Source organism: Acinonyx jubatus, chromosome B3, assembly GCF_027475565.1.
Source record: "Acinonyx jubatus isolate Ajub_Pintada_27869175 chromosome B3, VMU_Ajub_asm_v1.0, whole genome shotgun sequence".
In the NCBI taxonomy this organism is placed as follows: Eukaryota; Metazoa; Chordata; class Mammalia; order Carnivora; family Felidae; genus Acinonyx; species Acinonyx jubatus.
In genome coordinates, this window is record NC_069386.1 from 5,043,955 (window position 1) to 5,067,427 (window position 23,473).

Genomic DNA, 23,473 nt, shown 5'->3' on the forward strand with positions numbered 1-23,473 from the left:
TTCCTTCCTTCCTTCCTAATGGAATTACCACTGTTAGTATTGGTGCTGCTCCCAGTCCCACTGTTGATCAAAATGTACTGAATTTGTACCATATGCACCAGGTACTATGACTAAGTGCTTTTACACACGTTATTTAATCTTCCTGGTACCACCCCCCTCCCCCAGAGGTAGGTTCTGTTACTTTCCCTGTGTATGGGGGACACAGTGGAGGCTAAGAAGGATTAAGCAACTTCCTTAGATCCCACAGCCGGACTAGAGCCAGATTTCAAGTCTGGGCTCTTTGATTCTGGAGTTCACGCTTGTAACCACTAGCAGTTTTTGTTGTGTCGTTCTTTCGCTGAATCAGTAAAACAGAACACTTTTGTCTGAATGCAGAAGTTAAAACCTGTTGAGGAAATTCAACTAGAGTTATTTCTTGAAGAAAGAAGAAATCATTTCCTGATTTCTTCATTTGTTAGCCCCATGACCTCATTAGGGCTGGGCCTAGCGGCTCTCTTGCCTTCGCAGACCAGAGGCAGTGGGAGTCCTTCTGTGGGAACTTCTGAAGCTATGTGCAGGGCCAGGCTCTTGACCATCCTCTTTGGTTCTCTCTGCTCCACATCTGGCCTTTAAGCCTGTGGAGCTGACCATCCCAGCTACTGAGTAAAGACAGGTTCCAGAGGCCCCAGGACTGGTCTCCGCAGATACCGCGGGCGTTCTTTCCTTGATCCCAATCCGCTTTTCCTACAAAGTCTGTCCTGTCCGTTGTCAGAACTTTGGCTTGGAAACGGCAGCTCTCAAGCTGTCTCTGACCCTTTGGACTTGTTACTATTTGCCATGGGTAGAAAAACCAGGAGGTAGGAAATTCAGCCAGCAAAGAAATCTTCGGGAGTATGTTTGTTGTCGCTATAAGCCGTGACACGTGGCTTAAAACGTGAATGACATACCCGAGACAGGAGTGGTTAGCAGATGGACAGAGGGGCTAGACGGCCTGGGTTCGAAGCCTCCTTCCTCTGCACCTTCCATGAGCTTTGCACCATTTCACAGGGTCGTTGTACCGTTTAAATAAGATGGCACATACGAAGTGCCTTGTACCCTACCTGGAACATTGTAGGTGCTAATAAAAGTTAATTGCTATCGAAGGAATAATTTAGCCTTTTTGCTCCTTACGTCAGGGAGAAATTTTGAGTTAATACTCAGGGTTGGTGAAGGAGTTTGCCCTTGTGTGCAGTCCTACAGCCATCGTCAGTTGGTAGATGCCTTTTTGAAAGCAGTTCAGGAAGGAAGAGTGAAGATATCTAGCATGCAGAGTGTTAAGATAGCCTCACTCTTTGATGAATTCTGCTTATGGGACGCCGTCCTGAGGAAGTATTCCAAGGTAGGGAAAGAAAACTTTAGGCCTCATAATGTTGCAGGATTACTTTTCATTGTGAATCACTGATCTGAGTAACGTATCGTGCACCTGCTCAGCACAGTTTAAAATTTTTAATGGAAAGGCTCTGCAGCTACCTAGGAGAAGGTTAAGCGAAAAATGTAAAAGGAGGTAGAAAATTGTACACACCCGTGGTTACAGGAGACTACGGAGTTTTCTTTCTTCTCTCTTTTTTTAAAAAAATATTTCCCAATTTTTATTCCTAGTTGTATGTGTTAGTGTTCCTCTTCAATATTTGGAATTAACAGAACATTTCTTAAATGTTTTTAATGTATTTTGGGGAGAGGGAGAGACAGTGCAAGCGGGGGAGGGGCAGAGAGAGAGGGAGACACAGAAGCAGAAGCAGGCTTCAGGCTCCGAGCTGTCAGCACTGAGCCCCCTTTTTTTAACCCCATGAAAAGAAAAAGTAGTCTCAGAATGGCACCTGTCAGAAAGACCCTGGAGACAAATCAGCTATGTCCCAGCAGCTGTATGAAAACTCTGTAGGCTGGGGGCATCTGAGAGGCTCAGTCGGTTAAGAGTCCCACTCTGGCTCAGGTCATGATCTCAGGATTCATGAGTTCGAGCCCCGCGTGCTGTGCTGACAGCTCAGAGCCTGGAGCCTGCTTCCAATTCTGTGTCTCCCTCTCTCTTTTCCCTTCCCATGCTCCTATCTCTCTCTCTCTCTCTCTCTCTCTCTCTCAAAAATAAACATTAAAAAAAAATTTTTTTTTTAAATCTAATAATGAGCAAAACAGAAACTAATCCCATGCGTGGGTCTCATCCCCTCAAGCTCTAATCTTGGGCCGGGGGTAGTGAGCCGTGAGGCAGGGCTCTGAGGATTCACTAGCGTCTTCTGTGGGTTTCTCTTCAAACTCAACCTTCTCTGGGAAGACCCTCTATGGGGAGGTAGGGGAGGGGTGTGTGGGCATCACTGTGATCTCTTACTCTTGACCTCACTGCTGTTAAGGGGCGTCCTCAATGAAATGCTTCGCAGTTTCCTCCGGAACACATACATGCATTACATTAATGTTCTAACGCTTCTTTATAATGGGAGTTTAGGGAGTAGAACAGTAAGTTTTCGAAAGGAACCCAGTCGGCTATAAACCAGTCAGTAAGTGCAGAGTGAAAGTCCCCAGGGAGGAGAGGTGGGTGAGTCACAAGAGATGATCTGGGATGTCTGTGGTCTGTTGTACACAGTGCTTGATTACCAAAACAGTAGTCTTTACTTTGGCTTATAAAAGCCTCATGTTTTCACAGGGTGCAGCGAAATGTTCTCTACCCAAAACAACTGTGTCCCGGGGGTCTTGTCAAAAGGTCTGGCTTGGGAATACAGCTACGAGAAAACACGCCCGGGGAACGTAACTACTAGAGGGATGCTGTGGTTGTGTTTGGACGGCAGGACTGTAATTCCCCCTTCGCTCTTCTGTGCTAACTTGTCTGTGATGTGGCTATATTTCCTTTGCAATAAAAGGCCAATTTGACAAATACTTACCGAATACCATCTATGTGTCAGACTTGATGCTGGAGATGGGACAGTGACCCAGACAGGCATGGTCACTGCGTGGCCAAGCTTCAGCCCAGTGGGAGAGGTAGATTGTGAGACTGTGTGATGAACCCAGGGTAGAGGAGTTCACAGAGTGGGCCGGACACATCTGAGTGGTGCCCTAAACCCAGGCTGGGGGTCGGGGGGAGCACCAGGGAAGGCTTCCTGGAGGAAGAGAGGTCTGAGCTGGGACCTGAAGGCCCTGGAACTCATAGACGGGGTGGGCGGTGTTCCAAGCAAAAGCAGGAGCTTCTGGCAGAGCTGAGAGGCAAGAGAAAGTGTATCCTGTGTGGCAAACTGGCAGGTGGGGAGACTGGAACAGAGATTGTGAGAGCAGGAACCATATCATGAAGGACCTTTCTTTGCCTTTTTTTTTTTTTTTTTACTTTGAGAGAGTGCACGCTAGAGTGGGGGAGGGGCAGAGAGAGGGAGAGAGAGAGAGAATCCCAAGCAGGCTCCCTGCTGTCAGCCCAGAGCCCGACTCAGAGCTTGATCTTGAGATCATGATCTGAGCTGAAACCAAGAGTCGGACGCTTAACCCACCAAGTCACCTATGTGCCCCAAGACCTTATTTTGTTCTTAAGGAATTTAGATTTTGTCCTAAGGGCAATGTAAAACTATTGGAAAATATTTATTTGCTTTCCTGCTTGCTCATTTTTTCTACCAAATTTTTTTTAAGGTTTTTATTTTTGTCTCTATGGGGGTAATCTGCGGGGCTCATTTATTCTACCAAATTAATTATTTTTAAAGATTTTTATTTTTATCTCTACGGGGGTAATCTCAATGGGGCTCAAACCCACAACCCCGAGATCAGGAGTCCCGTGCTCCACCAACCGAACCAGTCAGGTGCCCCCAAAATTTTTATATGAAAATAATACATTTGTTGCAAAAACTCAAATAATAAGAAGCATATAAGATGAAAAGTACAAATTTCCCTTTCTCCCTTTTACATCCTCCCCGACTCCTAACCCCCAGAGGTACATACCTGAGTATTTCTTAGGCAGCCTTCCAGAGGTTTCCTGTGTCTATGCAAGCATATATCGCATACACATACTTTCTCTTCACACAAAGTGGAAGCATGCCATACCAAATAACTTCTACCTTAAAAACGAAACTTGAACATCTTGGGCATTTTTTCAGATTAGTACATAAAGATATATATTCTTTTCAACGGGTGTATCACAAGCCTTTATATAGGTATCCCCCATTATTTACCTAACCAGTTTCTTAGTTTTTAATAAAGTTTATTTATTTACTTTTGAGAGAGAGAACATGTGCACAGGCAAGTAGAGGAGGGGCAGAAGAAGAGGGAGAGAGAGAGAAACCCAAGCAGACCCCGCGTTGTCAGCCCAGAGCCCGCTGCGGGCCTCAGACTCACCAACGCAAGATCATGACCTGAGCCATGAGCCGGCATCAGGAGTCAGAGGCTTAAACGACTGAGCCCCCCAGGTGCCCCCGAGACCAGTTTCTTATTGACACATTTAGACTGCATCCACCTTTTCACTCTTAGGAAGGAACACTGCAGTGAGCTTTCTTTTTTTTTTTTTTTTTTCAACGTTTTTTATTTATTTTTGAGACAGAGAGAGACAGAGCATGAACGGGGGAGGGGCAGAGAGAGGGAGACACAGAATCTGAAACAGGCTCCAGGCTCTGAGCCGTCAGCACAGAGCCCGACGCGGGGCTCAAACTCACGGACCGCGAGATCATGACCTGAGCCGAAGTCGGCCGCTCAACCGGCTGAGCCACCCAGGCGCCCCATTTACATACTTTTATCAAATATATACACTGTGTTTCAGTGAACAACTTAAATTTTTTTTTTAATATTTCTTGAGAGAGAGAGAGAAAGAGAGAGAGAGACTGTGAGCAGGGAAGGGGCAGAGAGAGAGGGGGAGACACAGAATCGGAAGCAGGCTCCAGGCTCTGAGCCATCAGCCCAGAGCCCGACGCGGGGCTCGAACTCGCAGACCGCGAGATCGTGACCTGAGCTGAAGTCGGACGCTCAACCGACTGAGCCACCCAGGCGCCCCTCAGAGAACAACTTTATACACATACAATTTTATACACATGGAGGTACAGTTGCAGAAAAAATTTCTAGAAGTGGAATTGCTGGGACAATGAGTGATACCTTTTTTAGTTTTGGTGGGTGGCGTCGGTTCTGCCCCCATAGACATGGTGCCATTGTATGTCCCACCTGCCATGTCTGGGGGTGTGTGTTTGCCTGCATCCTCCCCAGCTCAGTGTTTCATCAAACTCTTTGATCCTTGTCAGTCTTACAGATGAAACATCATGTTTCTGTGTGGTGTTAAACTGCATTTCTCTTACTATGACTGAGGTGCATTTTTTCCCATATTTATGAGTCATTTGCATTATCTCTTCTGTGAGCAGTCTCTATCTTGTGCCCTGAATTTTGGGGGGTGGTTGATCTTTTTCCTATTGATTTTTTAGGAGCTCTCTATGTATTTGAAAAAGTAGGCATTTATCTGTGATATTCGTCTTTTAGCATTCTTTATGATGGATGCTTTTCCCATGCAGACATTTACATTTTTTTGGCCTGTTTATATTTATTTTTTGAGAGGTGGTGGGAGGAGAGAGAGAGAGAGAGAGAGAGAGAGAGAGAATTCCAAGCAGGCTCTGCACTGTCGGCATAGAACCGAATGCAGGGCTCGAACTCACAAACCGTGAGATCATGACCTGAGCCCAAGTCAAAAGTTGGATGCTTAACCAACTGGGCCACCCAGATGCCCCATACATTTTTTTTTCTTCTTTTTTATGGAGCAAGATTTAGTGTTTTTAAATGGCCTCCAGGTTTTTTGTCATGCTATAAAGTATTCTCTTTGTTTCTTGTAATACTTAATGCCTTCATTTTTAGATTTAAAATCTTTGATCCATCAGGAGCTTATGCCAATGTAAGGCAGGCATGCAGTGTGGACCTGACTTAATTTTTTTTTGTTTGCTTGCCAGTTGTCCTAACACTGTTTGTAATCATCTTTTCTCCGCTAATTTAAAATGCCACTTTAGGGGCGCCTGGGTGGCTCAGTCGGTTAAGCGTCTGACTTCGGCACAGGTCATGATCTCACGGTTCGTGGGTTCAAGCCCCGTGTCGGGCTCTGTGCTGACAGCTCAGAGCCTGGAGCCTGCTTCCGATTCTGTGTCTCTCTCTCTCTCTCTGCCCCTCCCCCTACTCACGCTCTGTCCCTGTCTCAAAAATAAATAAACATAAAAAAAAAATTCTTTTAAATAAATAAAATGCGACTTTTATCATGTAATAAATTCCCACATGTTTTGATCATATTTTGAGACTTCCTATTCTCTTTTATTGATTTATGTGCCTTCCATACACCAGAATCTCACTCGTTTTTGTTTTTTTTTTAATGTTTTTTTTAATTTATTTTTGAGACAGAGAAAGAGCATGAATGGGGGAGGGTCAGAGAGAGAGGGAGACACAGAATCTGAAGCAGGCTCCAGGCTCTGAGCTGTCAGCACAGATCCTGACGCGGGGCTCAAACTCACGGACCGTGAGATCATGGCCTGAGCCGAAGTCGGATGATTAACCGACTGAGCCACCCAGGCGCCCCAGAATCTCACTGTTTTAACTGATTTTTGCAGCTTTATGTTACATTTAAAAAAAAAAAAAAAAACCTGGTAGGGTTAACTCACTCTCATGCTTTTTTTCAATGATTTTTTTTTTTCCGGGCTATTCTTGCATGTTTATTTTTCCGGGTGAACTTTAAAATCGGCTTGCTGGGATCTTTTTCTTAAAAAAAAATCCTGTCATTAAGGGGTTTTTACGCAGCTGAATAATTTGATCAGATTTGTATTGTAGGAAGATTACTCTGACAGCCGGGTGGAAAACTGGCTTGGAGGAACCAAGATTAGAGACAAAAAGCCCAACTGCAAGGTTGTTGCAGGAATCCCGACCGACTGACCGGAGTGGAGGGACAGGGCATTGAGGAGAGTGGTGGGCTTGGAGGCGTCGAGAAGGCCAGAGTGGCCGGACTCGGAGATGCCTGGGATGGGAAGGTTTGGGGGAGGTGGGGGGAGGATGAGCCCAAGCGTCGTCCTGGGTCAGACAGCTGGGTGGTGCCATTTCCAGAGATTCAAAACAGATGAAATAGGGCTGGTTTGGGAGGAAGATGACGAATTCACTTCTAAACATGTTGAGCTCGAAGTGCCTGTCCCCGGGGCTGTGGAATGCACACTTCCGAAGCCGTGCAGAGTGCTCTGGGCCGGAGAGGCAGAGCTGTAGGACAGCCGTGAAGAGTCCCCAGCGCCTAGACGATGGTCAGGAATCTGCAGAGAAACTGCCAGAGAGCCAGGAGGAGTCACAGGGAGCCCGAAGAATGTTTTTAAAAGAGAGCAAATTGTCACTAATTTCAGACGCCACTGAGAGGTTGAGTAGCTTAGGAGCTGAACGTCTAGTTGGATTTAGCAACAAGGAAAGCCCCCAGATATGTGGGGAAGAGGAATGTCAGCGGAGTTGGGGCTGCGGGGTGAGTGGGAGTTGAGGAAGTCTTGAAGCTTGGCTGCAGAGAGGAGACACGGGCGGGCGAGCCAGTAGAGGGGCAGAGGGGTGGCATCCTCTCTGAGGACCAGGTAACACTGAGATGGTTGTAAGGACCGAGGGAAATCGGCCAACAAGAATGGTCTAAGAGAGAGTGATCCCGGTACAGCGTTGGAATATGTTCTCTGACAGTTTTGACTTTTAATTTTGTGCAGTTTTCTAATATTTTTGTTTGGCTCCTATTCTTACATTTTTAGAGTGTAGACAAAGAGCTCAGAAATAGGAATCAGGTTTAGAAATGTAATTGGAGGTGGGGGCACCTGGGTGGCTCAGGTCGGTCTGTGAGTTTGAGCCCCTGCATCAGGCTCTGTGCTGACAGCTCGGAGCCTGGGGCCTGCTTCGGATTCTGTGTCTCCCTCTCTCTCTGCCCCTCCCCTCCTCACACTCTTTCTCTCCGTGTCTCAAAAGTAAATAAGCATTAAAAAAAAATGTAAGTGGAGATTAAGTTTAAAAGCGAAGTACAGAAAAGTGTACAAGTATGCCACCATTTATGTAAAAAAGAAGGAGCAGAGTGATATGTATTCCTATTTGCTCTGCGTGCGTAATCCGTATTTGGAAGGAGTCACAGGAAACTAATCAAGTTACCCATTGGGCAGTGGGAACTGGATAGAAAGGCATCTTCACTGTCCATCTTCATATTTCTTATTTAAGAATGTGAACATATTACTTAAGTCATTTCATCTAAGCTGGTTGGTTTCTTTAAAAACAACGGTTCTGGCAGAGCCTGAATTTTTAGTGAGTGATGGCTCTAACTGTCTGTGATTCAGCTGTTCGTCCACATCCGCAAACCACTAAGAAGCAAACTCTTGCTTTGTGCTGTGAGGTGTGCATCTTTGCTCTTTCTCCACTCTTCCCCACAGGAAACCAGCACCCTTGGGGAAGTGGACAGTCCCGGCTCTTGGGTCAGGAAAGAGCACTATGGCCTCTCACCGCCTGGCCCTCTTAGCCCCAGCTTGACCAAATGCACTGTTAAGGTCTTGCGCCCGATTCCACCGTGGGCAGCAGGGAGCAGCTCTCCTAGAACTCGGTCAGTTGTGGCACTGCCTACCTGGAGACAGCATCAGATCCCACAAGATAGGGGCTCACTCCCACCGGGCCGCCCCCCTCCCCCCCTCCCCTGCACACCCTTCAGACGCCAGCTACGGGTTCAGGTCCCCAAGTTACCTACAACTTCTGTCCAACTTGGCCGCCAGTCAGAGGTTCTTATGACCTCCTCCCTCTTTGGATTCAGTTAACTTGCTAGAGCGGCTCCCAGAACTCAGGGAAATGGTACTTACGCTTGCCGGCTTATTGTAAAAGAGTATGGTAAAAGATACAGGTGAACGTCCAGAGGGAAGAGAGGCACAGGGCCAGGTGTGTGGGAAGGGGCACCTTCTCAGAGCGCTTCACTCTCCCCAAGTCTCCGTGTATCGAGCCCCATCCTTTGGGGTGTGTACGGCAGGTTCCTTACTAGGTACGATTGATTAAATCATTGGCCGCCCGTGACTGATTCGACCCCCAGTCCCTCTCCACCCCAGGGAGATGTGGGAGAGCACTGAAATTTCCAGCCCTGTAACCTACCTGGTTGATTCTCCGGACAACCAGCCCTCACCCTCGGGTGTGTTCCAGAAGTCACCTAATTAACATAATAAAAGACACCTTTGTTGCTCTCATCAGTTAGGAAATTCCAGGGAGCTCTGTGTCAGGAACAGGGATGAAGACCAAATATTTATTATAAATCACAATATCGGTTATAAACCTGGCTGGTAGGGAGAGGAAAGGAGAAAGGGGGTCAGTCATTATCCTCATTATGCTGATACAGGCAAAAGTCTCACGCTGGCTCTCCCCTTCCCAGCCATAGCACATCCCAGGGACAGTCCTGTGACTCTCCATCTCTCGGTGATCATTCTAAAACTATTCCGGGAGAAATGAAAACAGAATTTTTAACGAGATATCTGCACCCCACCCCCCCATGTTAATTGCAACATTATTCACAATAGCCACGATGTGAAAACAGCCCTAATGCCCATTCACAGATGGATAAAAAGATGTGGTCCATATGCATAATAGAATATCGTTATGCTAAGTGGCATAAGTCAGAGAAAAAACAAGTACATACTATACCACTTCTATGTGGAATCTAAAATAATTAAACTTGTGAAAAACAATTAAATGGTGGTGCCCAGGGGCTGGGCGTGGGGAGGTAAGAGTGATGGTGTTTAAGCCTGTGAGCTGTGACAAGTGGTACATAAGCCATGGAGCTATACCTGCAGCATAATGAAGGTTGACAATATTATACTGCAGTTATTATTAATATGACAGATACCGCCATAGCAGCGGTCATGTTACGATGTATAAAATGTATCAAAGTAACACGGCTGTACGCCTTTAAACTTACACAGCGTTAGGTATCATGTTTATTCAATAAAAAAATAAAAAGTAAGCGTAGAAAAGAAAAGAAAGTCTTACCTGGAACTCCAAAAATTTTCAAAAGATCTCAGAAAACTTCCCAAGAACAAACAAATAAAATACACAGAAAATGGAAGAAGAAGAAGAAAAAAAAAACCTGTAGCACTGCTGAGTACATTTCATTGTGGTTTTATAGCAAATATCTGAATTAGTGCACTGGTTAAACATATTTTACTTTTAATCTCTAGTTTTATAGTCCATGCTGATTGCACACCCCCACTATAAAACATCAGATGAAATACAAAAAAAAAAATCTCCTCAAAATGTTGAACCTCCACAGAAATAACCAAGTTCACTGCTAGTTTTCCTTATCCACTTTTTAGGGTACCAGATACCAAAGGATATGTTTATTTATTTTTAATGTTTATTTATTTTTGAGAGAGAGAGACAGAGCGTGAGTGGGGGAGGGGCAGAGAGAGGGAGACCCAGAATCCGAAGCAGGCTCCAGGCTTTGAGCTGTCAGCCCAGAGCCCGACGCGGGGCTCGAACCCACGAACCAAGAGATTATGACCTGAGCTGAAGTCGGACACTCGACTGAGCCACCCAGGCGCCCCACCGAGGGATGTGTTTAGTTAGGGCTGGGTTAATGGTGCCTAATCTGAGTCAGCGGACCCCACACCGGATCGAATCATTAGCTTTATTAGCTTCATGGCTGGCCACTCAGTAGCTCCCCAGGCTCCCTTGGGTTGGGCTCTGGGAACAAAATGGGACGTCCATCCCGCCTCTTCCCAGAAGTGAGGCCATCTGAGCCTGCATGGGCAGGGCCAACCTGGCTGGGGCCTTCAGTCCCAGGCCAGCGCTGGAGGAAGGCCCACCTTCCCTGTAGGGGACAGACCCTGTGCGCTAAGGTTGGAAGCTGTGGGCTGTGGGTGCTGCTGCAGGCGGGGAGCGCTGGGCCCTGTCCAGAGCCGGGGAGAGCGCCTCTCCGGCAGTGGGGGGGTTTCCCTCCCCTGTCTGTAGGCAGAGGCGGGCAGTTGCACAGAGGAAAAGCCTTCCTTTTACGAGCCCTGCCAAGCTTTCTGTTCGGTTGACAAAGGGAACGCCAAACCAAGTTAACTCCGTGTCTCCCAACAAGCCGCCCAACTCACTTGCGCTTCTAACTCACATTAAGTGAAGAACTTGCCCGCCACCCCCACCCCGGATGTTCTCTTCCACTTTTGTGGCTTGCTTCCTCCTGGAGAAGAAAACAGCCCTACGATGATGAATGTTTGGAAGCCTCTCCTCTGGGCCGATTCCCTGCAGAGAGTCCCCCAGGGACGGTTCGCAGCTCAGCCTACGGGGAAACCTACCAGAGCCCCGCGGCCTGAGCGGGGAGTGGCTGGCCTGGGAAAGTGGGGGTGCCAGACTTCCGAGGGGCCGGTAGTGGCTGCGGCTGACCTTCCCCGGCGCCCCTAACTCTTGTGACTGAGAGTGTGGACGGACGGACGGACGGACAGGACACTGCGGGTGCCTCTTCGTGAACAAGTGCCCAGATGAGGAAAAGTACCCTGCGCTCTTTGAAATCGAAAACAGGATGTCTTTTTTTTTTTTTTTTAATCCGTATGCTTTATTTAGAATTGCCATGTGCTGTTAGAGCTAACTAAATATACCAGATTGTTTTATTCCCCCCCATTTTCTCATGATACTTTTCTAGTTCCTTTGTGAAATTATAGACCTATTTTGTCTTTTTAAAGTCATGTAAAAACAGTATTTTAGTAGTAATTTTTGCTGGCCGCGTGGTCGAAAACCTAGCCTCTTGCATGTATAGAAGCTCTTGGAGGTAAAGGTAAAAAAGGCACCCTTAATGTATTACAGGGCCACAATCTCAACTTTTAAAAAATTGAACTTTTAATTTGGAAGTTTTAAATGTACCCAAAGTAGGAGATAGAGTCATGAAGCCCCCCCTCCCCCCCCCCCCGTGTGTATACTCATCACCAGTTTGATCGTTCTGTCCAGTTTTACGGAGATACAGCTGACATGTCACATTACAGTAATTTCAGTGTGCAACGTAATTTGCTGTCCGTATACGTTGCGAAACGGTTACCACGGTAAGTTTAGTAAACATCCATCAGTTCACAGTTACATTGTTTTTTCTAGTGAAGACACCTTTAGAGATCTCTCTCAGCAACTTTCAGATGTGCAACATTTCCCTGGCCTACTTATCCTAAAACTGGAAGTCTGTACCTTGTGACCACCTTTACCCATTTCCCCCACGTCCCATCGTCTAATAATTTCCAACATTTTGTCAACTTTGTTTTATTTATACCCCCCCCACACACACTTTTTTTTTTTTTTCATTCCAAATAACAGATTTCTTCTAGGCTCAGGGATGTGTCTCACCAGGTTCAGTCACAGTGGGGTGTGTGGTGTGGCTCAGGGCGCAGCTGACTGAAGGGGGAGGGGAGGAGGGTGGTGGGTAGGGGCAGGTAACGGTCTACTTGTCACCTCCCTTCCCTGAGGCAGAAAGAGGCCCCTGATGGGCTGCAGCTAGGCTCAGGCACCTTGACCCCTTTCCTGCTTGATCTGAAGCACCCACCTGACCAGTCTGGCCGCCGAGGACCCCTGTGGCCTCCCTCTGCTGGCCAGCTGCTCTGTCTCCCGTGTAACCTGCCTCTAGGCCGGCCTCCTTTGCCCCGTCCCTGCTCACGTCTTAGCTCGCAGAAATAATTCTTCGTATCGTTGTTGTCCTCAGAAGAGGCAAACCCGCTTTTTCTGGAGGAAATAAATGGGCAGACCCCGTTTACCCAGAACTTCCCTCTTGGGTCGTGATCACATCAGCGGCAGAGTTCAAGGTCAGACTGCACTCAACAGAAGCCCTCCCCCCACCCCCATCTCCACCAAACACACCACACCAGGCAGGAGGGTGGGGTGGGAACGGGCAGTGTAAGACCTCTCCCTTTGTGGGGGCTGGTGGGGCATTTCCTGGAGAGATAGGAAGGTGCCTTTAGAGGCTTGGCATCTGGTTAGCCCTTGCCATGCCCGTGCTCATCCCTGAGGGTCTGAGGGGGGCGGGGGGATGCTTCACCCTATTCTGGAAGATTGTAGCCATCCACAAAAGCAGAAAGGACAGAATAACAGGCTCCCTTACAGCTGTCACCAGTTTCAGTAACTTTCAACATTGTGTCACTAAAACTTTCTGATCGTGCACCCTAGCAGTAAGAGTGTTGTAGCCCCAGTCTGGGTGTCTTTGTTTGTTTGTGAGTTACATACACATACGCACGTTCGCAGAAAGCAGAGTGGAAACAGCTTCCAGTGTCTTTTCTCTCCCCTGTGCACATCCTCTATACCCCACCCCCACCCCCCACTGAGAGGCACACACTCTGGTCTGGAGCCCAGTTATTTGGAAACATAATGACAAACAGAGCAGACATGTATTGGACCCCACTGTCACGGACACTGGGAACTGAGAGGGAAGACGCTGGGGCGGGGGGGGGGGGGGGACGGCAGGATGACGGGGCTCAGTGCATCTGTGGGACGTCATTCCCCCCTCTCCAGATGAGGTGTGTGCGCAGCCGGGCCAGGACCCTGACCCATCTGTCCCTTCCTGAGCAGGAGCCCCCAGCGCGAGCCCCAGGCTCCACACTCCGGGTGTGTTCTAGGCTTTGCTGTTTCGACAGATTATTTTGCCTGAGGTCACTTTGGTTGGTTTCCTTTTCTGTGTGTGTTTGGACCTTTGCCGCCTTAAAAAAAGGTTTTGTCTCTGTCGTTTTTTTTAGAGTAATCCTTTAGCTTAGTTTATCTTAATAATTTCACTCCCCTTTTACCTTTCACTTCACAATAAGGACGAGGAAGGGGCCACACGAGGGCCTCGGGTACAGCGGCAGGTCAGGCGTCCAGCTCTGCCCCTTCGTAGCTTCCTTTCCCCTGTGCCGCGGGGTTCACTTCTTCCTTTGGAGATTAGATCCCAAATTTGTGTGGTCAAAAAAGGCACAGTCTCCATGTTACAAAACAAACACACACCAAAAAAACCCCAACAGTGATTCAGGGGCTCTGAGGGTCAAATGACCCTTCCAGACTGGATAAGACCAGCCCGAAGACGGTGCAGAGCTGGCCGACTGCTGAAGTGACCGTGATCCCAGAAGCTAGGACCTTCACAGCTTGGTGGACTCGGGACCTCGGCCTCTGGCACGTTTCTAAGCGTCAGCTCCTGCCCGTCACCACGGAGGGCGAAGGAAGGGGGTGGGGGCTGCCGTGAGGCAGGGCGAGCGCAGGTCTGACCCTGCAGATTTGTAAACCATTTTGATTTGCTCTTTAAGGAGTGTGGGTTTTTTTGTGTTTTTGTGTTGTTTGGGGGGTTTTTTTGTTTGTTTTTTGGGTTTGTTTGTTTGGTTGGTTTTTTGATGGTGATATAATAGAGTCTCTAATCCAGCTATGAAATCCTTTTTATTGTCTTCAGCTTATAAGGTAGAATGAAAACGGTCCATTTAACCCCAAGGCAGTGAATTCATAGCCTCTTCTCTGTTGTGGGCAGGCCTTCAGGGCTCCCTCTCCTCCTCCTGAGAACCAAGGGGGATGCGGGCTCCAATTGTCCCCAGCTGGGTTCCCAGGAGAGGCACGGTTGTCCTTTTGAAAAGAAGAGGCCGGTCACGTCTTCCATTAACGGCATCGAAAAGCCCCGCCAGCCCAAGGAACCTGCCTCACCCCCACACTCCCTAAGTCTCCACTCTTCCCAGGGCAGCAGTCTGTTCAGGCCCAGGGACCTGTCTTACGTGCGTTTACCACGAAGCCATGTGAACTCACAGACGGAGCAATTTAGAAGGACTAAGGAAGCATTTCATCCTATCGGAGGAAGCTGTGGGATGGTCGGTAGAGAGCCTTGGGGCTTTCAGCTAACCTCTTAGCCCACGGGAAGTTAGACACCTACCCCAAACACCTGCCCCAAACGTGCTGGTCCCATGAGCCAGGTGTGTGTGTTCTTTATGCTGCAAGATGGTCAGATATCTTAGCAGTGTTGTCATTCTTAGCTCTTCAGTAGATTTACAAGAACATAATTTTGTCTGGAAAATCTCTCAACAAAATCGTTTTTACTTTTGGGGCACCGGGGTGGCAGTCGGTTAAGCGTCTGACTCTTGATTTCGGCTCAGGTCATGATCTCGTGGTTCGTGGGGTCGAGCCCCACATCAGGCTTCACTGTTGTCAGCACGGAGCCTGCTTGGGATTCTTTCTCTCTCCCTCTCTCTGCCCCTCCCCTGTTTCTCTCTCTCGCTCTCTGGCTCTCTCTCAAAATAAACATGTGAAAAAAAATCTTTAACTTCTTTTCTGTAGTATGCCACACTCGCAAACCTGATTTCACGTAGGCTACTTAGCAGAGGAGGCAAAATGGCGAGATGAGGATCAGGATCCTGAGTTCAGGCTTCCAGCTAGTTTGTCACTAGCTGCATCACCTTGAGAAAAATCACTCCTCCTTCTGGATGCTGGTGTCTCCCGTGGAGAAGGAACGTGTGGAGTTGGGGTCCGCTGTGGCCAGCACCCCTTGGTTCTTACCTGTGAAGCTCACCCTAATGAGCTGTCAGCCATACACCCCACCTCCCCGCCTTGGGCTCCTCCCACCCTGTTCCCGAGAGCGGGTGGCCCCACATATCAGGCTCAGGTGTGATGCAAGACCCGAGGGGCCCCCTCGGGCTGCTCCCCTCGAGGGTTCCTGTTTCTGCCACTGAGATGGGTGAGGTTGCCACCGAGTAACCCCTGGTTTAGGCAAGCGGACTGTCCTCGTCCTTGTCCGTGTCTGTGTCATCGGAGCTGCCGGCCCGGATGTGTTTCTAGTGTTGACAGTGGTGTTCTAGAAAAATCCATGCTGCTCTTGTGGGAGTTTTACCTTTTTTCCCTTCGAGCTGTCGAACCGAAAGCTGTCTTACGTAGCCTTGTTTGTGTGTGAGTACCGATGGTGCAGCCCTTTGTAACAATGCTGAGTTACAGGATCCTGGATCAGGCTTGTCGAAGGAACCACATACGCTTCATCCTGGCACTCTGCATGTTTTAAATACATTTTTTTAAAACGTTTATTTCTGAGAGAGAGACAGAGTGTGAGCAGGGGAGGGTCAGAGAGAGAGGGAGACCCAGAATCCGAAGCAGGCTCCAGGCTCCGAGCTGTCAGCACAGAGCCCGACACAGGGCTCCAACTCACAGACCGTGAGATCTTGACCTGAGCCGAAGCCACCCAGGTGCCCCTTCAATACATTTTTTTTTTTAATGTATTAAAACTTCTGACAATGCAAGAGCATACAAGAACATACTTGCATTTAGAGTCATCCAGCATTTAGAAATTCCTGTTTCACTAGAGAAAATTGGCAAATTCCAATTCTCCTGCTTTTAGTAACATTGTGTAGAAATACAGCCGTAAGCTAGGATTGATCTTTGTTGCAAGAAAAAAAGAAAAAAAAAGCGTGGCTTGGTCTTTCACACATAAAGAATATACTGTAACATATATAGAACGTGTGTGTATATAGAATATAACGTAGGATACTTTTAATAATGATCATCCCCTTGAGGGGACAGTGAACAGCTCTCCAGCTCTCAGACTTGAGCTCAGGTCACGACGAAACAAGGGCTTAGTAGGAATCTGCTTGTGGTTTATTAGTCACGTGGAAAGATCTGGGGTTTGTGATTAACCACAAGCTCCACGCTATGCCAACAATACGGTACATCTGCTAAAAGAGTTAATGCAAATATAGGTCACGCTGATAGGTCAGTGGTGCCTACTGACAGGAAGTAATTTTCCTCCTAGGAAAGGTAAGGAAATTCACCTGCAACTGCTCAGCCAGTCATCTCTGGCTGCAGCTTTCAGAGGCGATGTGGGCAGCAGGTGGGCGCCCACACCCACGAAAAGACACCTAAATGAGCTCTTGTTCCCGGGGGGGTGGTGCCCTGAGCCCGCCGTACTCTCTGCCGTTGGCCCTGGATTTCTGCCCAGAAACGCGCAACTCTGCTTCCTCTGGAAGATTCACACGTTCTGTTTCATCTCAGCCAGCCTCGACGCCCCCAGCAGCCATCCTAATACCTGCGTCCCTGATCTAATTTGCCATCTACATAGAGATACTTTCACAAGCAATCGGGGAGCCTACAATCCTGCACAGGGAGGAGGCCTGAGGGCGAGACTCTCTGTAAGGGGACGTCCCGTTCTCAGCAGCACCTTGAACTGCTTGGGGTCTGCCTCCTTCCCCGCACCCCTCCACAAAAGGCCCAACGACAGAAAGTAGGCAAGAGTCGACTGTAGCTGGTCTCCTTGCCGACTCAGGAGTCACCTTTACCCCCGACCCCCAACGCAAACCCACCTCGTTGCCCTTCGCTGTCGAGGTCCGTGGAACCTTGGTGCTTGGGCTGTGCTCCACCCTCAGTCTGCCTTCTGTCAAATTTGGCGACTTAAGCCCAGAATCCACCTTTCCCCTGCCTTGTGTTACCGCTCGGTCCTTTCCTCTCACACTCAGCCTCTGCCAGTTAGGTCCCAACGTGGAATGGAATTTGATAGCTGGCCCCATCGCTGCTCAGGTTCCCGTGTGACCCTCCCGGTGCCGAACCTCATCGTCGGGCCATTGACACCGGCCCCACTGCATTGTCTCAGGCTGCCACCAAGAACGTGGCCACCCACAGTGTGCCCTTTCCACCTGCTTCCTAGTACCTAGAAAGGGGTGGGGGGAGCGTGGTAAGGCGTGTGCTGGTGCAGGCCCTGGAGAGGTGACCGGACCCCCCTTCTGTGTGTGTATGTTCCTGAATAAAAACCACCAAGCTGTCCCCAAACAAAAAGGCAAGGAAGCCCAGCTAAATTTTGAATTTTCCCACCACGAATACTTGAAACGTTTTTGGACATCAGCTCAACACCCTCTTGGGTGTTGCCCTGGCCTTGCTGGGGCCCTCAGCACGCACTCGGTCTGCCTGCGGGTAGTGTGGCCCTGGGGCCCCCGCGGCAGGGGGAGGGGCGGTTGAATGCGGAGGCACAGAAGCCTTCTCTTCTTCATTTAGTGTCTGGGTCCCGTGTCCTGAAACAGGATGGTGTTTATCAGAGCCCAAACCCGGGTCCATCCTCAAAACAGGTGCCAATTTCCCAGGTTCTTCTGACTTGAAGGAAAATCGGACTCTGCACATCACTGTAGCCTCTCTCTGCTGTCACTGTCATATTAGCTTTGTTGTGCTAACAACCACTCCCAAAACTCTGGGATTGGGGCAAGCTTTTTTTTTTTTTTTTTTTTTTAACTCCTCTTTGTTGCTGGGGGCTCTCCTGGATAACTGAGGCTGAGGGAGCATCCCTCTTTGGGTCATGGAATTCTCAGGGCAGAAGGAAGAGAGTAGGAGAGTTTCTATTTGGACAAATGTATATCATGTCTGCTCCCGAACCGTGGGCCAGAGCCAGTCACCCAGAGCCCTGCCAGCATTCTGTCTGTCCAGCCATTCATCCCAGGCTGTAGCTTTGAGAGGTGACCCGGCATGGGCAGCAGATGGGTGCCTAACAAAGATCTAGGTCCTTTAGGGATACTTTGGGAGGCTCAGAGTAGCGGGAAAGCCCCTACCAATGGTGTTGCCCGTGCTGTCCATAAAAGGACTCTGTGGGGTGGCCTCACCTTTAACAAGATGCTTCCCAACACCCAACCACCTAGACATCCATCCTCCTTCTAATGCCCAGTGTTCTTAGTCTGCTCGGGCTGCCCTAACAGGACACCACAGACTTGGGGGGTGGGGGGGGGGGAGGGCCACTGACACAGCAGAAATCTCTTTTCCCACAGTTCTGGAGGCTGGACGTCCAAGATCGAGATGTGGGTAGGGCGGGTTTCTGGTCAGGCCTCTCTTCCTGTCCTCACACGGCCTTTCCTCTGTGTGTGTGTGTTCCTGTGGTCTCTTCCTCTTAACAGGACACCAGTGCTATTAGATGAGAGCCCACCTGTAGGACCTCACTTAACCTGCATTTCCTTCTGGGGCCACATATAGTCCCTCTAGGGGTTAGGGCTTCAACCTGTGCACTGAAGCAGGTGGGGGAGCAGTTCGGCCGGTAAGCCCCAGTGCCCCTGGGATAAGGCAGCTTTCACGTGCATCATCTAATTTCGTTTTCTCAGCAAGCCTGTGAGGAAGTTAGCAGCAGCATCACATCCACTTTACAGATAAGAGAGAGGGGATCACTGGCTGTTAAGTAAATGATTCTGGACTGGAACTGTTTCTTTGACTCCAAAGCACATGTTCTTTGAATTGCAGCATGGGGTGTGGGCCTCCTCAACATTGGAAGTGAAATACTGTGCACCTGCTGAATTAATAGCTATAAGGGTTACATATACAGAAAATAAGTACAGGAAATAGACCACAAGAATGTATGTGCTGTGTGGGTACAACCCACGTAAAAAAACTATGGATAAAACTTGAAAAGGAACTGAAAGCACGAAGCCCTTGGCCTTCAGGTTCTTTTTTGTGTTAGAGTCGACCTAAGAGATACATTGTTAAATAACAGACTCTTAGCTCTCAGCAGGCACAAGGCCATAGTGTTTCACAGGCTTCCTCTTCTTGAGTCTGCTCAGCCCCCCCCCCCCCCCCCCCCCCGCCACTGGCTTCCCACACGGAACACCTGCTCGAGCTCATGTCATGAGCAAGGCAGGTGCCTGTGAGTCCAGAAGGCCGAAAAGCTCAGTGTAGTTTGGAAGAAGACCAGCTGCTATAGGGGCAGGGGGCTTCAGTAGTGTCTCGCTGAGCACGAGAAGAAAATATCCAATGTTGGCAGAGACCATCCCCCGCCCCCAAGCTGAGTCCAGGTAGCAATACAGGATTTGGGCCCATGCATTTGGTGACTGCAAAAGAGGCGAGTATGAACAGCAAGTATGTGTGTAATAGGAAGTCTGCCAGACGTTCCAAAAACTCTGCTTTTTTGGAACCCCTTCTAGAGGTCCTCAGCCCCACCTCTGTAGGCCGGTCTCCGTACTCCGAGACTCCTAGCTGAAAGTGTGTTTCCAAGGACATGTAACACCACTCAGGTGAATATTGGTCCTATTACCAGAGAACCCTCCCTTTTACCCTGGAACAAAGTCATCTGTCCCTCGTGTTCCTGTGTAAACAGGTTTTGAAAACTGTGTAATGTGGGTGTGCGTCCTCTTGATTAACAAGGTATTTCAATTTGTCAGTCCCTGGAAGATTATGCTGTGTTGTCGGAGATCAGCACCCAGTTTACCCATCACAATGGCTGTTTTTCATGCCCTCAGAAGTTGTTCCTCACAAAGATCTCTTTGTTTTAGGAGATGACAGATTTGGGTTGAAAAAGAGATTAGACGGGACATCTGGGTGGCTCAGTCCGTTGAACGGCTGACTTCGGCTCAGGTCATGATCTCGCGGTTTGTGGGTTCGAGCCCCGCGTTTGGCTCTGTGCTGACAGCTCAGAGCCTGGAGCCTGCTTCGGATTCTGTGTCTCCCTCTCTCTGTCTGCACCTCATGCTCTCCCTCTCTCAAAAATAAACAGAGAGAGAGATTAGAACTCTTAGACTCAATTGAGACATTGTATCAGCCTGCTCTGGAGAAATAGGAGACTTTCCCAAGTCCAGTGTGAGAAAATCCATGTTTAACAAAGAAAAAGTAACCACCAATTCTTAGCTAAAAGAAACAGCTCCTCTATAAAAACATCCTCTGTTATAGGATTCCTTTCAGAGCAAGCTATTTATACATGATTCAGTTTAGATAAAAGAAAACCTGCTTTCGTATATTTCACAAACACATCCATCCCTTGTGTAACGTTATATATACACTACGCGCACATCATATATGTGATACAGTGGTCCAGCCTAGCGTTTGGCCTTTGACAACCAAAAAGATTGCCTTTTATGATGCCAGTCTCAAAAATGTTAAGAATGTACCCCCACGGCACCTGGGTGGTTCACTTGGTTAAGTGTCCGACTCTTGATTTCAGCTCAGGTCATGATCTCTCATGGTTCATGAGTTTGAGCCCTGCGTCGAGCTCTGTGCTAACAGTGTGGAGCTTGCTTGGGATTCTCTCTCTTTCTCTCTCTCTCTCTCTCTCTCTCTCTCTCTCTCTCTCTGTACCTCTCCTGCTTGTCTGTCTCTCTCAAAATAAATAAACTTAAGAAGAATGTACCCAAGCCTCCCTTAAGAAAGGATTTCAGATTTATTGACCACGGGTTTATCTTGAATCTGTTTATATTTTCATTTGTGCCATTTTGGGGAATAATGAGTTGCGCATTTTCAACTTGTGTTGAGGTAGCATTCTTTTCTCTTTCCTTAACTGAGGGGTTACAGACTCAAACATCTAACATAGTAAGTCAGTTGGTGGTCTGGTGTAAGCATTAAAAGCATGAGAACGGGTGTCCCGCCTACAGAGAGCAGCCACTCTCGATTTCAGTCCATTCTGCCACATGGGAAGGTGGGACTGGCGTGGCCTGGGTGTTCAGATTTTTCCCTAGAAGCCTCAGACCTGAATTTTTAAACATTGTCAATTCAATTGGAAATTTAAAGACCCTGTGCAAAACAAATAACCCACAGTGTGTAGGTATTCCGGTTTATTTCTGGATACTGTGTATCTGTATTTCTGGATACTATATATATATTTCTGGATGCTGTATTTGTATTTCTGGATACTCTGTGTGTGTGTGTGTGTGTGTGTGTGTGTGTATACACATTTCTGGATACTGTATCTGTATTTCTGGATACTGTGTGTGTGTGTGTGTGTGTGTGTGTGTGTGTGTGTATATATACACACATTTCTGGATACTGTATCTGTATTTCTAGATACTATAGGTATCCAGCTTACCTCTGTCTGAAATAGACCTCTTGTGTTTCAAGCATACTTCTGAGTGTCTGGGGTGTGATGTATGAACCTGTGGTCCTGCCTCATAACTGTGACAGCTTTTAATATGTCATCAATTTGGCCTTTATCTTAACACACTAAAGACCGTTTTCAGTTATTCTGCACCCCTACAGAAACAGCCCCACGTGCTCCGTGACTGTGTTTACCTTGACTCGAGGCACAGTCATAAACACTCGTAAAAATCCAAATCTGCATTTCATCTGCCACCTCTGCTGAGGGTGAGTGTGGCAATTTCATGGTCACAGGCCAACTCCTCTCCCTTCTTTCTGCAGCCGTCCCTGCACCAGGCTGATAGCGCACGGGGGACCCGCCACCATGGGCTGGTGGAGAGGCCGGCCAGGACCCGCTTCCACGCGCTCCACCGACGGTCTGGGGACAAGCCGGGACGACAAATATCCTTTCTCGTTGTCTGAGGGCAGTATGACTTCTGAAATGTTTGAGAGGTTTTCAAGGTTTCTCTTCCCTACAGTTCCCCTTTGGCCTCCAAGCCTTCGTTTTATCTGATGAAGGGAGGCAATAAAAACAAACGAGTTGGAAACTAGAAACATCTCTGCAGCTGAAAATTGGAAAGATCATCGCGGGTGTTTACTTGATGAAAACGGTGATAAAGCGGAGTCGGGTGACGTAACTGGACATAAGCAGAACCTGTAACCCGGCCCTGTTGCAAGGCCGCCTCAGGATTTTCTTCCGAGGTCAGCCAAGGCACAGTTAAACCTGACTTTGAACCAGGTTAGAGAGACCTGGTCTATCTAGCTAAAACAGACATGTGGGAATCTGGCTGATTTTTATTTCTGCTGACCCGGGGACCCTGCTGTGAGAACTTACAGAAGAAAGTTCATACGATCTCCTATTTATGCAGTTCCAAGCTCAGTAAATGACGCCTTACGGTATAAAGTTAGGAAAATTCTTATGCAGCACTTACGCCAAGACCTATGCTGTTAAGTAGGAATGAAGAAGAGGAGATTTCAAAGTCCCCTGATAGTTTTGTTTTTCAGGGGCCGGGGCTTAGGCAGTGGGCGGGGTGGTCACCGCCGGGCCACCGGCGTTGTGCTCAGGGCTTCGAGGACACAGTTTTGTGGGAGAGGACGTGGAAGCAGCATGCCGGGAGGCCCTGTGCCCTCCCTACGCTCCCCGCTCTGGGGTGGAGGAAGGCACAGGAAGGCGGGGTGCGTGTCACTGCACAGCTGGTTCCTGGCAGTGATGGTAGAGCTGGCTTCTCGAGAAACCAGGAAGTGGGGGGAGGGCACGCGTGTTTGCTGAGCACCTACCCATGCCAGGCACTGCGCCGGGCCATTTCTGTGTCATTCCGTCCTCAAAACTCACTGAGTAGTTCATGCGTTTTAACCCGCATTTTCCAAGGAGGAAGCTGAGCATCGAAGTCACTTGTCCCAGATTCCCTCTGTCGAGGTTGGATTCAGCCCGTGTCAAGCGGACTCCGGGCCTGGGCCTCTCCCCTGCCTCCAGCACTCGGTGGGTCGGCCCCCGGACCCCCTCCTGCCGTCAAGAGAGGCCCTGTGGGGGGGGTTGTAGGACACACACAGGGGACATGCTTCTCCTGCCCCCGGGTTTCCTCCAGCTTCCTATTTGGAGGCAGGGATAGCGACCCCAGGGAACGTTCCCGTCTCCCCTCTCTTCCGCCCCCAAGGGACACACCGCGGACACAGGGTCCACGACAGACCCTGACTTCTAGTTTTATGTATTATGTGACTGCTGTCAGGGAGGGTGATGGTGACAGCTGATTCTGCGGGTTCCCTTCTGGAACACGTA

At 48.7% G+C, this 23,473-nt stretch overlaps 1 protein-coding gene across 3 annotated transcripts in view; it reads left to right on the forward strand.

The window, feature by feature from the left end:
• Nucleotides 1-23,473, forward strand: part of CRTC3 (CREB regulated transcription coactivator 3) — a 152,639-nt gene that overhangs the window by 32,060 nt on the left and 97,106 nt on the right. For all 3 annotated transcript variants that reach the window (XR_008298944.1, XR_008298945.1, XM_053223519.1), the window contains exon 3: nucleotides 21,979-22,098. Coding sequence is in view for 1 of the 3 variants with exons in the window: in XM_053223519.1 (XP_053079494.1) it covers nucleotides 21,979-22,098 (120 nt within the window). In the remaining 2 variants the exon portion in view is untranslated. The remainder of the gene's footprint in view (nucleotides 1-21,978; nucleotides 22,099-23,473) is intronic.